We start from the raw sequence: 14,590 nt of genomic DNA, 5'->3' as shown, positions 1-14,590 counted from the left end.
GGAGGAAAAAGAAGCATAAATTCGCCCCGTCTTGCTCCTTCCTTCTTTTTCTTCTTTCCTTGCGTGGCACAGCCTAACCTACCTCCAGCGACCTCCAGATTCCTTCGTCTGGCACCTGCTTTGTCGCTTCGCCATGGCTTCAGGTATTCCAGAGGCTGATCTGCTCAGCTTCCGTGAACATCTCAAGAAATCAAAGCGCATCCTGGCCTTAGTTGGTGCCGGTCTCTCTGCAGCGTCCGGCCTGCCTACCTTCCGTGGGGTCGGCGGGTTATGGCGCTCTCACCGGGCACCAGACCTGGCAACTCCCGAGGCATTTGGTGTTGATCCAGGGCTCGTGTGGCAGTTCTACAGCTACAGACGGCATATGTCCCTGGTGGCTCACCCCAATAGAGGACACTATGCCCTCGCAGCGTTGGCCAGGAAGATCCCACAATTCTGGACTTTGACTCAGAATGTCGACGGTATGATATTGACGTTGACTTCTACTTTGTAGAACTATACTAACGCTGCTGTAGGCCTCTCGGAACGAGCTGACCACCCTGAGTCTCAGCTCCACCGTCTTCATGGCTCTTTGTTTACCGTGAAATGCGCTTCAGAGTACTGTACCTACTCGCGAGACAACGATTTCCAAGACCCGCTTGTTCCTTGTCTTGCAATCCCTAAGGCAGGTCCGCAGCTGAATCCATCTACGGATGATAAAACTGGTGAACAGGCTGCCAAAGCCATCCATGCTGCCCTAGATGAGAAGATCTCCCCTTCTAGAGGTGAAGACTTGGACATTTCAGATGCAAATGTTCCCATCCCTAGTCTCACAGAAGACGATCTCCCGCATTGCCCGAAATGCTCCACCGGGCTTCTACGGCCTGGGGTAGTATGGTTCGGTGAGGAGCTTCCTAACGATACACTGGACAGTATAGATAAATTCCTCAATGAGGGCCCGGTTGATCTAGTCCTGGTCATCGGTACAAGTGCCCAGGTATTCCCGGCTGCATTATATATAGAAGAAGGCCGAGATAGAGGGGCACGTGTTGCTGTGATTAATATGGATGCCACTCACCTCCCCAATGGGGGCCTGGAGCCAACTGACTGGCTATTCCAAGGTGATTCAAGTGTGATCCTTCCAGAGATACTGAAAGAGGTGATCGGCGAAATTTGAGGGGCATAAAACATAGGAAAGGGAACTGACAAAACACGGATCGCATATGAAAGAACACTCCTTTATTTTTCATCTGGTGCCAGCTACCTCCTCTGTAGCTGAGTATAATGATCTAAATTCCATTAAACTATTCGTCCTCCAAAAGCTGTATTGCTGTTGGTTTATCGCGGGGGCGCAGTTTCATTTCTACACAGAAATTCCTCAGTCTCCCTGGAGAGCTCAGCATCATCCTCCATTTGAGCAAATGAATTGCGTTGCTCACTACTCAAGTTGTCAACGTAGTAAATCGGCTGCGTTGCTATGGTTACTCTCTCCTCACCTGCAGCCTTTGTAAATGTCTCCAGAAGTGGCCCAAACCATTGATTCGTTTGACCATGATATACGCTGGGTATTTGTCGTCTTCCGGGTAAATATTCTCTTGCTTGAAGATGTGCCAGCCCCTTCCCCATGCTAAGCTGATTAGCTATAAATTGTTAGCTCATATAATATTGCACAACTTGTCACAGGACTAGACCTAGTATGGCATCAAAGGACTAGATATCTGTTGGTGGACTCCAGCGCAAATTCAGCTTGGTCTCTGGGCTTCCAAACTATCCAGTGCCAATAATATGTCCATCCTCAGTGGGTTGACGTTTGGGTCGGCATAACATCTGTCACAAAATTCACCCAGGATTATCTAACCAATTCTCTTTGGGTCTTCGCTGTAGTTTATGAAAATATTATTGGGGTTGACTTCTAACCTTATAATCCGCGTATATTAGTTACTATCGAATTATTCGGAGGTAGTGTACGTTGGGAGAATACCTCAAGGATGAGCCAGACCCATCTTCCCATATCGCTCAATCTCTCACTTCCAACAAGGCCAATTGGTTACTCCGTGCTGATATCTGGCTTATTGCCTATAGCAAATCATCAATAATCATTACCATTCTGCTGCTCCTCATATTAGCCAAGTACCCTTCTCCCCTTTCATCACCAGAGAATTAACCAGTTTCATATTTGATCATTTGTCGCTGGGTCCTTTGCCTGCTCAGGAGCATTGATTTTCAGATCAACAAATAAGTAGAAGAGCCCCAAATCGTAGGCAACGCGTAAGGCCCCGGCAACAACAAATGCTATCCAGAACTTGTCCGTGTCAGCGAGAAAGCCAGTAAGACTAGGTCCTATAGTAGAGCCCAACGTCCTAAGCATAGCCGTGATACCCATAACCGCTGTGCGTTCTCCTGACTTTACCACGGCCGCAATGAACGCGGCTCTTGGTCCCTGATCCATACTATTCAGCCCAGTGCGTATGAATAATAAAGCAATGGTCAGGCCCACGTTCTGGGGTACCGGGAGTAGCAGAACGGCGAGAGAAGACGGAAGATGGGTGAAGACCATGGTATTAATAAGCCCTAGACGTCGCGCAAGAGGTCCAGCAAAGGCGGTAGATATGACCATGAGCAGGAAACAGATTGACATAATGTCTCCTAGATACGACTCAGTGAGGTTGAATTTACGCACGAGATAGTAGTTTGTGAGTGCATAGGACACCATTCCATCAGCCAGCGAGTCAATTGTGAGAAGTATCCAGAGTTTGATAACCACAGAGAGAGACTCCTGTGATATCTCCGCAATCTTGCTTTTGAGCCATAGCCTACCCAACCAAGATTGTGGTCTTGATGGTTGCTGGAGGTTCGCGGAAGGTGTTTGAATAGGGTCACTGTCGTTTTGCTCATGGGTATCCTCTCCTGCTGTTCCAGGATTAAGTAGCGGTTCAGTCTCCCGAGGCCTTTCGGTATCTGGTTTCACTTGCACTTCGGTAGATTCGCACTTCCTACTCATCAGACATGCAAGTATCATGGAGAGTACACCCATTGCAACATATATCCAAAACATAGCATGATACACATTCGTGATATCCCGCTTTGAGCCTTGAAGTCTTTTCAAAAAACTGGCTATATGACCGGCAGCTTCGTTCCCCAAGGCAGAACCCAGCGTTGAAGTCGTAACATACCAGGACAGCACATCAGTTCGCGTAGCTGGCGTCGTGAGATGGGATATCGTAGACTCTTCAACAGAGCGAAAAGGGCCAAAATCACCGCCAGTAGCACTGATGACACCAACCACAGCACCCATAAGCAGGATCCAGTAATTCTCGAAGAACACGAACACTGTGCCGGACAGTGCCATTAAAGCACCCCCAAGCAAGAGGATCCGCCGACGCCCAACACGGTCAGCCACCAGGGCTGCAAGAAGAGAGAGGATAACGTCCCCGACCAACGTCATCGTCATAAAGAAGCCAATCCAAAGGTCCGAGAAATGTAGAGACGACATAAATAGGGCAAGGATCAGAGAGATAGCCCCAAATGCAAACATCCGGCATGTTCTCGCCAGCATCACGAACCAGGTATCGGGCCCCGTCTGGTAGACGGAGTCAAGGCCGAACTCTCTATACAGCCATTGTATAAGCTTAAAGGATAACATCCTGCGGCTCTTCGTCTTTATAGGAATAGAATGGGAGAGACTGTGAGAGATGGAATTCCTTGGATATCGCGGACGTCAATATTTATGACGGCCGGGTAGCTAACAGGTGAGTAACCACGGACTAAAGTGCTCCGTCGGAGGATCCCCGGAGAGACATCCATGATGGAACATCCAGGGAGCGACTCGAAAGTATCTATGAGTAGTTAGAAAACAGAAATATGTAGTTTGGTGGGCGCACTGAATTCTGTGCTGATGATATATTCTATGGTTTGGTTGTGGTGTCTCTGTATCCCCATTTCAGGCTTAACCAGTGAAGAGATAACAGTATAATGATTAACTACTGCTGACTACTAGAAAAGAGTATATGCAGATACTTAACCTATGCTATCAAAGCCCAGGAATGCATTCAACAGATTCAAAGAAATCAAGATATATATATATACCAAGCTTACACACGGCACTTCCAGTTGGTCCCAGTGTGAGCGAACCTTGCCGCGATCAATATCAGCGATCCTAGAACGAACGATGTACCGCCGAAGATTTGGGCATAAAGATAATCACCATTCCTCTTTTCTATAAGCATCCCCGCTAAAGGTGGCCCTGTCAGTGTTGCAAAGGAGACAATAGTAAATACCATGCCTGTTCGGGTGCCCATCTTGCTAAGGTCGACTGTCAAGGAGGAGCAAGAGGCTATAAAAAGGCCCTGACATGCAGCTGCGAGGAGTCCGTACATGACTGAGAATACTACGAGACCAGACAAGTCACGTACTGCGGACCATGCATAAAGGGAAATGCCGGCTGCTAGCGACATTGGTATATACATGCTAAGGGGCCCAGTATATCGGTCAGCGACAAAAGCAGGAATAGCACGCCCGGGGATGCCAACGGCATTCGTAATAAGTAGGATGGTTAGGGATGTAGAGGGAGAAATTCCGATGATATCGTGACTGAAAGTGCTGATCTAGTAGGTCAGGGGTTAGCAAATATTTGGAACTTGGTTTCCTGAGGGGACAACCTACATAAGAATAGGCCAAATAGACAGACCATAGGATAAGAAAGCAGCCAATGCAGAACAGCAGGTATGGCAATTCGCGGAAAGCCGACCACTCGACTATGGGGCCACTTTTCCTTGGGGCAACTCTTCCACGCATGAGACATATGACGATAGATGCGTTGGCGAGCATGATGAATGCCATCACTCTAACAGTCCACGCAAATCCTACTTTGGGTAGAAGCTGTTGGGCAACAAGGGGAAACACAATTCCGCCGGTGGCACCTCCACCAGAAGTTATAGCCATGGCCATGGCCCTTCTTTTGGAAAAGTAGGTCGAGACTAGTGATACTGTTGGGGTGTATATTAACCCATTTCCTATACCCTGACACACGCCCTGAGCAAGGAATATCTGCCAGTATTCTTGAGACACCGAGGTCATGAACACGCCTAGTATCTGCAGAAACAGGCCTGCCACGAGAATTGTTCGGCCATATCCGGCGTCGATTGCACGGCCAGAAAAGGTCCCAATCATGAATATAAGGAAGATCTGGATGGAGCCTATCCAGGCTATGTCTGCTCGAGATCGGCCCAGATATCCCATGTAGTAAGCCTGAAATATACCGAAGGAGTTTGCGAACCCCCAGGTGTTGAATACGACTAGATGGGCCATGGCGGCCTGAGTCCATGCTACCAGACCTCCATCGGGAGCCTTGTCTAGGGAGTTTGACGGTATGGCTTCGGCTTTGTGGATGTCATCGACAGAGATATCTCTGGAATGACTGCCATATGCGTTTTCCGCCAGAGTTGTAGTGCTGCTTGCATTGGTGCTTGGGAGTACCTGGCGGTTGGTATGCATCAGGAAAGGTGTATAAAAGGGGCTGGTACTTGATATTAGGTATTGAAAACACAGGGAATGACAGCAGACAAGCTTGGTAGCGTTTCCATACTTTCAAGGATGCGGATAGCTCCTGGAGCCCTCTATATAAGCCCAACTAGCAAAAGCATACCGTCTATACGGGTTGGATGGCAGTGAGATCCTCCCGTGAGGCATTTTTCCATATGCGTCGGCAGGAGACCAGCAACCCAAAGCAGCAGGGCGAAAACGTAGCCACATAGACAAGTCAATGGTGGTTAACAGTATGATTGTGCAAGGATATATTGGCTCCGGACCGTCTATCTGTCGATTGGTTTCGGCTTTTCCTCCAGCAATCTGACAGTCAGGTAAGTAAGTAGTCAACCTTGGGAGGATTAGGTAGGATTATAGGTCAGCGAGCGAGCATTGAGATCTCGTCATGCTGACACCGCGTGGAGCCCAGGGGTACGATGTGAGATCCCACGGACGCAAGCAGGAACCGGAGATCCATCCACAGCGAGTAGTATCAGATGGTAGCTTAGATGCCACTTCACTAGTTACATCGTTCTGGAGACCCTGGAGACCTGAAGCCGTCTGCGCAACAGGAAATCAAGTATGATAGCGGTTTCGTAACTGGTGTCTTCTGCTTTTGTTCACGGGTAGAAGCAGATCGCTCCCTGTCGCCCGAAGAGCGAATGCGATATTTTCACACCACAGTTCATATTCAATCGATCATATTGAACTGTTCAGTTGACAGGTTTGGTAGCTGGCTAAACTATTCGCTGCATAACTAGCTGGTGGGCCGGTTGTTGGCCATTTAGCCTGCGCCTCTTCTCGCATCCGGCCTATCGGCTGCTTTCGTTGCTCGCCTGGGGTTGTCAGGGGCTGAGTGGCCAGTTCGCCCGTGAGTGACTTTGACCCCCAGACAGCTTTGAGAATATCAGCAGGGAGGGGGGTGTAATTATCCGTCACCCTTATAGATTAGTTAGTTAACGATATCACAGCCAATCAACTATAAAATCCGTCAAAACAACATGTTGGTTCGTACAGGTGCTATTATTATTGGGGAAAAAAAAAAAGACAGCTGACAGATGAAAATTCCCTCTAGATCACGTAAAGAGCGAAAGCAGCCTCTCTACGCTTGTGTTTCCACCACTCAATATGATACCAACATTTAACGGGCCGTGCCTCCGAGCCAAGTTGGAATGGAGACGTTTATTAAAGAGCAGGGCGGCTAGTGGCACTGCTGCACTTGGCTCGACAAGCTGCTTCGTGCCCTCTAGAACTAGTCGCATCGCTGTCCGGATCTCACTGTCAGCTACTGGGAATACGTCCTGTACATGCGTCTTGCTTCGAAGGATATCCCAGTTCGACTTGGCCACGAGACAACGAAGACCATCGGCAATGGTTGACTTGTCGGGACATAAGGTATTGATGAGGCGACCCCTTTGGCGGCCCTGGAAGAGGGAGGGTCCACCCTCAAGCGGTTCTGCCCCGAAGACATCGGTGCGGGAGCTCGCTTCCTGACATACCAAGGCTGTACCAGCCAACAATGCTCCTCCAGCAATGGGAACGATGACAGCATCTAGTGGTTTCTCTCCTAGGGCTGCAACCTGCTGTTGGAACTCGAGCATGACAGTACCCTGACCCAGGACAACATGACAGTGACCAGACGTTGGGACCAAGGTCAACCCAGCCTTCCGCTGCAGGTCTTCTGCCTGTACCGCACAAGCCTCCATTGTCGGATAGCCGGCCGATACAGTAGCCCCCAGCTTTTCGATCATCGAGATTTTGCCCTGGTCTGCCGACTTGGACATAATGACAGTCAGAGGTATGGGGAAACCTCGCTCCTCTGACGCATACGCCGCCGCTTGGGCCAACGCAATGCCATGATTGCCTTGCATATGACCGTTAGCCAAATTTAGACCTTATCATACCAGCTGAGAGGAGAGAGCATGGGGATAGTATCTACCAGTGCTGTAAGTGACCAGGCCATTTCGGAGCTCCTGATCGTTCTGTCTTGCGAGGAAATGGGAGGCGCCGCGAAATTTGAACGAGCCGGTCTTTTGTAAGTTCTCACACTTGAAAAATACATTGATTTTTGGGATGCCGGTGATTCCAATCTTGTATTTGTTAAATATGGTGCTACTGATGGTATGTGATAGTGTTGCTGATTTGTAGACTGGAGTTTTCCATATCTTCGGTTTGATCAAAGTATATGCTTCTTTGACAGCAGCCAGGTTTAATGCCGTTAGTTGGGTAGCCATTGTTTTTGGAATCAAAGCTCCGTGATAGTGGGTATATTGGAAGTACTTTGATAATGCTCTATCAAGGAGATTTGAGCTCAAGATCGATGAGAGTTGGATGAGATGTCAAAACTCCTTAAATAAATATGGAGTAGGAACCCACGTTGAAAGGACGATTCCCTGAGTAAGAAGCACTTCATATTGATTAACCCGGTATGTGCCCTTTGTACGGCTCTGTGTGGTTCCCCGTCATAGCTTACAGGGGGGTATGAGGTGACCTGTGAGTACCGTACATCCAACAGCTCCATCCAACAGCCGGGGTAGGTACATATGACAGGAAACTAGATCGACAGCCAATAGCAATGCCATATGCTGGTTTGCTAATGGTCACTTATTAGAGGGGTATTCTTTATTCCCTAATCTTTCACCATCAACCAACACAGTTTGTGGCGTTGTGCCGGATATGTATCCCAGAGTGCCAGTAGCTTGGGAAATGCCTCATCGGGATAGTTATCGGAAGCCAACCACTCTAACATCCCAATAGTTTAATTAGAGAGGCTGAGCTCCGCCTCAAGAGCCAGCCCTAAACTTGGGCCAGCCTGCTGATGATAGATCGTGGCAGTCATGCTTCCGTGGACAGTGCGTGAATCCTCTGCCAACAGCCTGGGTGAAAGATGACACAAGGCAGGGGATCCAGTCGTTAGTCAAGCGTAAGGAAGTCCAGGTGTCAGCGAAATGATAACAGTAACATCCATGGGTACTTAATTGGTGACAGTATTAATAAGTTCCGATATCGCATAGATTGACTGAAGATGCGGACATGTACTTCTCAAGCATCGCCTGGTGCTTAGACTCGGTATATGCACCTATATCGAAGTGTTTGCTCCCGTACGCAGTTCGACCTCGGTCTCGAATGTCCGGCCGAGATAACCAGGGGAGGCACGTCGGTATCCCAGTGCCATTACTTGGTTCAACTCGTTAATTATCTATCTTATAACCTGGCCAAAGAGAAGTCTTTAGTTAACTAATTAACTAACAGATTAAATAGCAAGTTAATTATGACTTAGTATAAGAATTCGGATGAGTGCTACTAACCGACGAGGTAGTTGGTCGGTCTCTTGTCGAGCATGATGTAGGCAAAGAGGCCCTCGGTGTTTCCGCACTTACCGTAAAATATTCTCACTAGCAGCTTGTCCGATGCAATCATGAGGAAACCTTTAGGTTCGTTGATTGTGGTGATTCCGTGCATTTTGAGAAGCCCAGAATTACTGGTAGTGTATGCAGGATCCTGTGCAAAGCGCTGAATACCTCAAACACCTATCCGCTTGCTCAAAACTTTTCGTATTGTACATGTCAACCCGTGCTGATGCGATACCCGTCCCTTAATAATATCTGTTCACGGGCTTGACCGGTCTTCCAAACTCTGAGCAATTCGACCACATGCGAATGCAACAATTTTATCGATCTTAAAATTCGCTGGGAATGCCATCCTATCCAAAATTACTTAAGAGGCATATTTTGCTGGACTCCCATGCCTCTAAGTGCTTCTCAAAGAATGCAGAAACAGTAACAATGGGTGGTGTATTTGCGGATATGATAAGTTCTTTCGTATGTTTATTCTGCAAGACGTGGGTATGGTATATCACCATACTGCAATAAGCTAAATCATCGTGACATAGATAATGCATGAGGAGTAATGGCAACATATATTCAATGCCAGCTTTTGTTCTACCTCCATGTAAGCCATGGGTATCACCACGAAACATAATCACATAATGAACCTACACGAAAAATTCCAACTCAGCATCATCTGACTCAACTGCCTGACCAGTCTTCAGTTCAAGTTCAACAACTACCCCGTCGGCTCCTTTGATTTTTATTTTATAGCCTGAAGGTAAGTCTCCCGTTAGCTGTTGGTAGATGTCTCGTATAGATTCCTTCGAAAAGAGCGGCACTCCATCATCATATAACACTAAATCCTCGCTTGCTTTTGCTTCATTCTCTTCAGCCCTTTTTAATTCCGGGTTCTCGTCTATACGACGAAAATCACCAACGTAGGACTAGACACCACCCAAGGTTGTCTATACATCGGTTATTAAGGCGGAATTGATGTAAGGGCGGATTCTGGGCCAGAGGAGCAAATAGAAGCAGCCAGGAGAGGCTGTTTAGGGTATCTTGATACTAATCAATGAAACAGTGTCTGGCAAGCAGTAGTTAATCGCTGATGGTGCCTGAGGTCGAGGTTGATGAGAAGGTTGGAGCGCGACAAGACTCGGGCACGTGACGCGTCAAGTTCCAATTACTAAGCGGCTGATACGCTAGACTGTTTAAGGCTGGCCTGGTTGCCAGGACAGTTATCGATAAGAAAAACGTTTATTGTTATTTTTACGGAGGGGGCAAAACGACATCGATCGAAGGACGACGACATTTCAATGCGCATTCAAGGCCATGGTAGCAACTATTTTCTTCACCTTGGTTGTTAGCGTGAATGTTATTTCTTGTCTTTGATCCCGCCTCAGATTCCCCGCAATCCCATAATATTGCATGGTTAGTTTGGGAGGAATCGCGCTAATAGACTGAAGGTAAGCCATATTAAAATCTAAGCAACAAAAAATCAGAATCTAACATTCCAATAGGGAGGTAGATCACGATAAATCCTGATTGATATTTACTTATAACTTGACTGGAATATAAGATGGTGAAAGAGCGAGAGCCTTCAAAGATCCCCTCCATACCCGGAGCGGAAGGAAAGAAGACACAGCATCCAAAGCAAGTAGAATTTGGAAGGCCGTCACCGCTTGGGTCTATGAGTGCAAACCAGCGTCATCCATTTGTGATTCCAAAAAGCAACAGACCTCGTCCTGAACATCACCGTCCCGCGCCTAGCTCGACCTTGAATGATAACGCGTCAAAGGAAAATGATAAGCGAGCGTTCAACCCATATCAGGCTACGAAGCCATCTTCTTTCAAAAGCCGTTCTACCATAACAATACCTGACGATGATAGTGTGGTAGAAATAATGAAGCCTACGAATGCTGATCGGACTACTTGGCGGACACCAGAGCCAATGTTCACCTCAAAGCCCTCAGCCCCAAAAATGGGCAAGGCAGCCAGCACCCTAAAGAATTTCATGGACCTTACCACGCCTGATGTTGGGTATGGAAGCAGCAACAACAGTTTTCGAGATGAAATAGTTGGTTCAGCAGACGCATATTCCTACATTGACAGTGAGAAAGCCAACGAAAACATCAAAGCGTTGCTTGAGGGTGCGTTTGAGGATGAAGATGATAAGCCTCGGACCAGGTCACGCAAGAAAAAGATCGAAAAGCAAGTTGATGAACTAGCTGACAAGCTCATGGGGGTCAAGGTGAATGAGAACGGCGGAAACAAAAAATCAGGAGATAAAGAAGTCGAGGAAGTGGAGGAGGAAGAGGAAGAGGAAGATGATGGAACCGTGGAAGGTTTGAAGGTCAAACTTTTACCTCATCAGATCGACGGAGTGGCATGGATGAAGGATAAAGAGAGTGGGCTTAAAAAGACTAGAGGCGTGCTGCCGAAAGGCGGTATCCTTGCTGATGACATGGGTCTTGGTAAAACTGTTCAGACCATTGCACTACTGCTCACTAACCCCCGGCCCCCAGTGAAGCCGGAGGGTAAGGAAGAAATATCTGAGAAAGGGAAGGAGAAGAAGGATAAATCCAAGATACCCGCAAATGTCTCGAAAAGCACACTTGTTGTAGCTCCACTTGCCTTGATAAAGCAATGGGAAAGCGAAATTGAATCCAAAATCGAGCGATCTCACCGTTTAAGTGTTTGCGTATATCACGGCACTGGACGCACAAAACACAGGGACGACCTGGACAGCTTTGACGTTGTGATTACAACGTATGGAACACTCAGTTCCGAGCACGGAAAAAGCGATGGATGTTTCGGGGTCCACTGGTATCGGATTGTACTCGATGAAGCACACACAATTAAGAATCGAAATGCTAAAGCCACACAAGCCGTCTATGCATTAAATTCGCAGTATAGATGGTGTCTTACCGGAACTCCACTGCAGAATAACTTAGACGAGTTACAAAGCTTGATCAGATTCTTGCGGATCAAGCCGTATGACGAGTTGGCTGCTTGGAGAGAGCAAATCACTCGGCCTATGAGCAATGGCCGGGGTGGATTGGCACTTCGCCGTCTCCAAGTATACCTCAAAGCATTCATGAAGAGACGTACGAAGGATGTTTTAAAACTGGATTCAAAACCGGACACTGAGGACCCCAATGGGGAGGAACTGAGTAATGACCAAAAGCAAGGACCCTCTGAAGGTTTCAAAATTGTGAAGCGAGACATTGTTAAGATCGAGGCTGAGTTTAGTCCCGAAGAATGGGCATTTTACCAGAGACTCGAACAACGTGCGGACAGGAGCTTAGAGAGAATGATTGGTGGTCAGAATATAAGCTATGCTGGGGCATTGGTTTTGCTTCTCAGGCTGCGTCAGGCCTGTAACCATCCTGACCTAGTCAAGGGTGAACTTGCCAAAGAGCAAGATGCCCTGATGGGTGATGATACCCAGGGCAAGAATAAAGACAATGATATTGACAATATTGCCGATATGCTCGGTGGGCTGAGTATGGCTACTAAGAGATGTGATGTGTGTCAGATTGAGTTGAGCAAAGACGAGACCCTTGGTGGCGCAGCTCGCTGTGGTGAATGCGAAGAAGACTTGAAGGCCCAAGTTATCAGCACGGTCGTTACGGAGAAACAGCCCAAGCACAAGAAAAAGAAGACTAAGTCAAGGTCAAAGCCAGAGCCCGTGGAAGCCAAAGTGGAGAAAGAGTCCCAGCGAGCAAGGAGCCGCCGGGCCAGACCTATTATTATTGATAGTGACGATGAGGATGAGGATGGAGAATGGATTGTTCCTGAGGAACAACGTGGCTCTGAAAACCTTACCGCCCCTGTGGGATCTGACGGCGAAGATGCTGACGGGGGAGGGGAGTGGATTGGGTCTGAGGATTCTGACACGGATGAGGATGAAGAAGAGGAAGATGCCACTGAGTTAGCAACTGACGAGGATGAGGATGAAGACGAGGCTGGTTTATCTCAGCCCACGTCCGATGTCATCCATGATGTCCAGACCTCGGCCAAAATACGACATCTAATGAGGGTTCTCAAACGAGAATCCGGTCAGTTCAAGTTCATTGTCTTTTCGGTTTTTACCTCTATGCTTGATAAAATCGAGCCCTTCCTGAAAAACGGAGGTATCGGCTATGCCCGATACGACGGCGGTATGAGAAACGACCTTCGAGAAGCGAGTTTGAACCGACTCCGGAACTCAAGCGGCACCCGAGTACTACTTTGTAGTTTACGCGCAGGATCATTGGGGCTGAACCTAACGGCCGCAAGCAGAGTCGTGATCCTCGAGCCTTTCTGGAACCCAGTAAGTTTATGTGTCCTGACAACCCCATATTTCTATTCTTAGAATTGCCCCAAGTCTAACGTCATCATCTTTTTGTAGTTTGTGGAAGAACAGGCCATCGACCGTGTCCACCGCCTGAACCAAACGGTTGATGTCAAAGTGTACAAATTGACAATCAAGGGCACGGTGGAGGAGCGTATACTTGAGCTCCAAGAACGCAAGCGCGAACTAGCCAAGTCTACTATTGAGGGTAAATCTGCGGCCGGCAAGCTGACAATGAAAGATATGTTGGCCCTTTTTGGTCGAGATGCGGAGTCACGGTCATGGGACGATGGCAAGTTAAGCTTTACGACAAAGAGTAATAAGCTTCTTGACTCGAAGGAGATGGCGACGCCAGGCTATCAGGCTCAGACAGCCGGTGGCTATGGGAAAGGGGGAAGCGGGAAGCGAGCCACGCCGCCGGTTATGGAGCGCAAGGCGAGCGCCGGCTCAAAGAGGGAGGACCCCATCTATGGGCGTCGATGGTAGGGCTACGGGGAAATGTGGGTGATATGACTCCATCCATACCTTGAGGTCATGTTATGTCATGTTCATACATCTAAGCATATGCGCAATAATAATGGTTGAGTGCATATATCTCCTTTTCATAAAAATGGAACTACAGGGTTATTGCATCCATCATCATTTCGGCTGTCAGCATCGTAAGGCCAACCAGCCTTGACAGGGCAATAATCGCGCATCTTTCACCAAGGAGGGCCTTGGCCTGTGCCAGTTCTTTGAGTCGAGTACCCAAACTAGGATCGAGGAGAAAAAGAACAACAAACGAATATTCCTTCCATCTTTCTAGAAAATCCTGCAACACGTGGAGGAAGGGTCTCGCCTCCACGTGTAAATTCCCATCCGTCCGATTTCTGCCTAAGACTGGGATAACCTATAGAATGAAATGAAAAAAAAAAAAGGCTAGATGCATGGATATATGTATACCTGAGTATACATATACGGAGTACTCCGTACATGTGCATGCATAGTGAAAGAAATGCATACTTATGTGTTGGTACTCCTGTCCAACAGGCTGGAAATTTCTCTGCCGCCCATGCATAGCACCGTCGGCAGATATGACACCTGCTTGATTCCGTTTCATGTCGAGCAATAATGCTGAATCTGAGCTAAGTGAGAGGACAGCTCAAATTCAGATGCAGGGAGTGTTTCATGTTCAGCTTTCTTTTTTCTTAGCTGCGCCGCTCATATTGTAGTTCTGTCCCATAATGATATGACTGGTCAAGCTGTGAGCGATCAAACGCGATGGTTTAACATATTCTTGCGCCCTCTGTACAAGGTGTGTTCCGCCGAAACACAGCGGAACCAGGCCAGCTCGCCTCTACTTAGCTCCTATCAACCGGCAGGGTCCATCCTCGCACAGAAGCCATGGCCAAGCACTTCAGGCAAGGTGATATTTCGAGCCAAA

At 47.8% G+C, this 14,590-nt stretch overlaps 5 protein-coding genes across 5 annotated transcripts; 2 read left to right on the top strand and 3 right to left on the bottom strand.

Moving 5' to 3' along the window:
• Positions 1-133: 133 nt before the first annotated feature.
• On the top strand, positions 134-1,156 carry TRV_02327 (uncharacterized protein; the record flags this gene model as incomplete). Its single annotated transcript, XM_003023534.1, has 2 exons — positions 134-461; positions 516-1,156. 2 exons carry the CDS (start codon positions 134-136, stop codon positions 1,154-1,156), a joined length of 969 nt encoding a protein of 322 aa, XP_003023580.1.
• A 993-nt stretch (positions 1,157-2,149) lies between these two features.
• TRV_02326 (MFS transporter, putative) lies at positions 2,150-3,622 on the bottom strand (the record flags this gene model as incomplete). Its single annotated transcript, XM_003023533.1, has 1 exon — positions 2,150-3,622. The coding sequence occupies one exon, from the start codon at positions 3,620-3,622 to the stop codon at positions 2,150-2,152; it is 1,473 nt and encodes a 490-aa protein (XP_003023579.1).
• Positions 3,623-3,825: 203 nt separating this feature from the next.
• TRV_02325 (uncharacterized protein) lies at positions 3,826-5,472 on the bottom strand (the record flags this gene model as incomplete). Its single annotated transcript, XM_003023532.1, has 3 exons — positions 3,826-3,959; positions 4,154-4,583; positions 4,642-5,472. The coding sequence occupies 3 exons, from the start codon at positions 5,470-5,472 to the stop codon at positions 3,826-3,828; spliced, it is 1,395 nt and encodes a 464-aa protein (XP_003023578.1).
• Positions 5,473-6,578: 1,106 nt separating this feature from the next.
• On the bottom strand, positions 6,579-7,736 carry TRV_02324 (uncharacterized protein; the record flags this gene model as incomplete). Its single annotated transcript, XM_003023531.1, has 2 exons — positions 6,579-7,265; positions 7,407-7,736. The coding sequence occupies 2 exons, from the start codon at positions 7,734-7,736 to the stop codon at positions 6,579-6,581; spliced, it is 1,017 nt and encodes a 338-aa protein (XP_003023577.1).
• Positions 7,737-10,410: 2,674 nt separating this feature from the next.
• TRV_02323 (uncharacterized protein) lies at positions 10,411-13,653 on the top strand (the record flags this gene model as incomplete). Its single annotated transcript, XM_003023530.1, has 2 exons — positions 10,411-13,146; positions 13,225-13,653. 2 exons carry the CDS (start codon positions 10,411-10,413, stop codon positions 13,651-13,653), a joined length of 3,165 nt encoding a protein of 1,054 aa, XP_003023576.1.
• Between the last annotated feature and the right edge of the window lie 937 nt (positions 13,654-14,590).

This window comes from Trichophyton verrucosum (assembly GCF_000151505.1).
Source record: "Trichophyton verrucosum HKI 0517 chromosome Unknown contig00205_1.f1.exp, whole genome shotgun sequence".
Taxonomy (NCBI): domain Eukaryota; kingdom Fungi; phylum Ascomycota; class Eurotiomycetes; order Onygenales; family Arthrodermataceae; genus Trichophyton; species Trichophyton verrucosum.
This window is presented reverse-complemented; position numbering and strand designations above follow the sequence as displayed.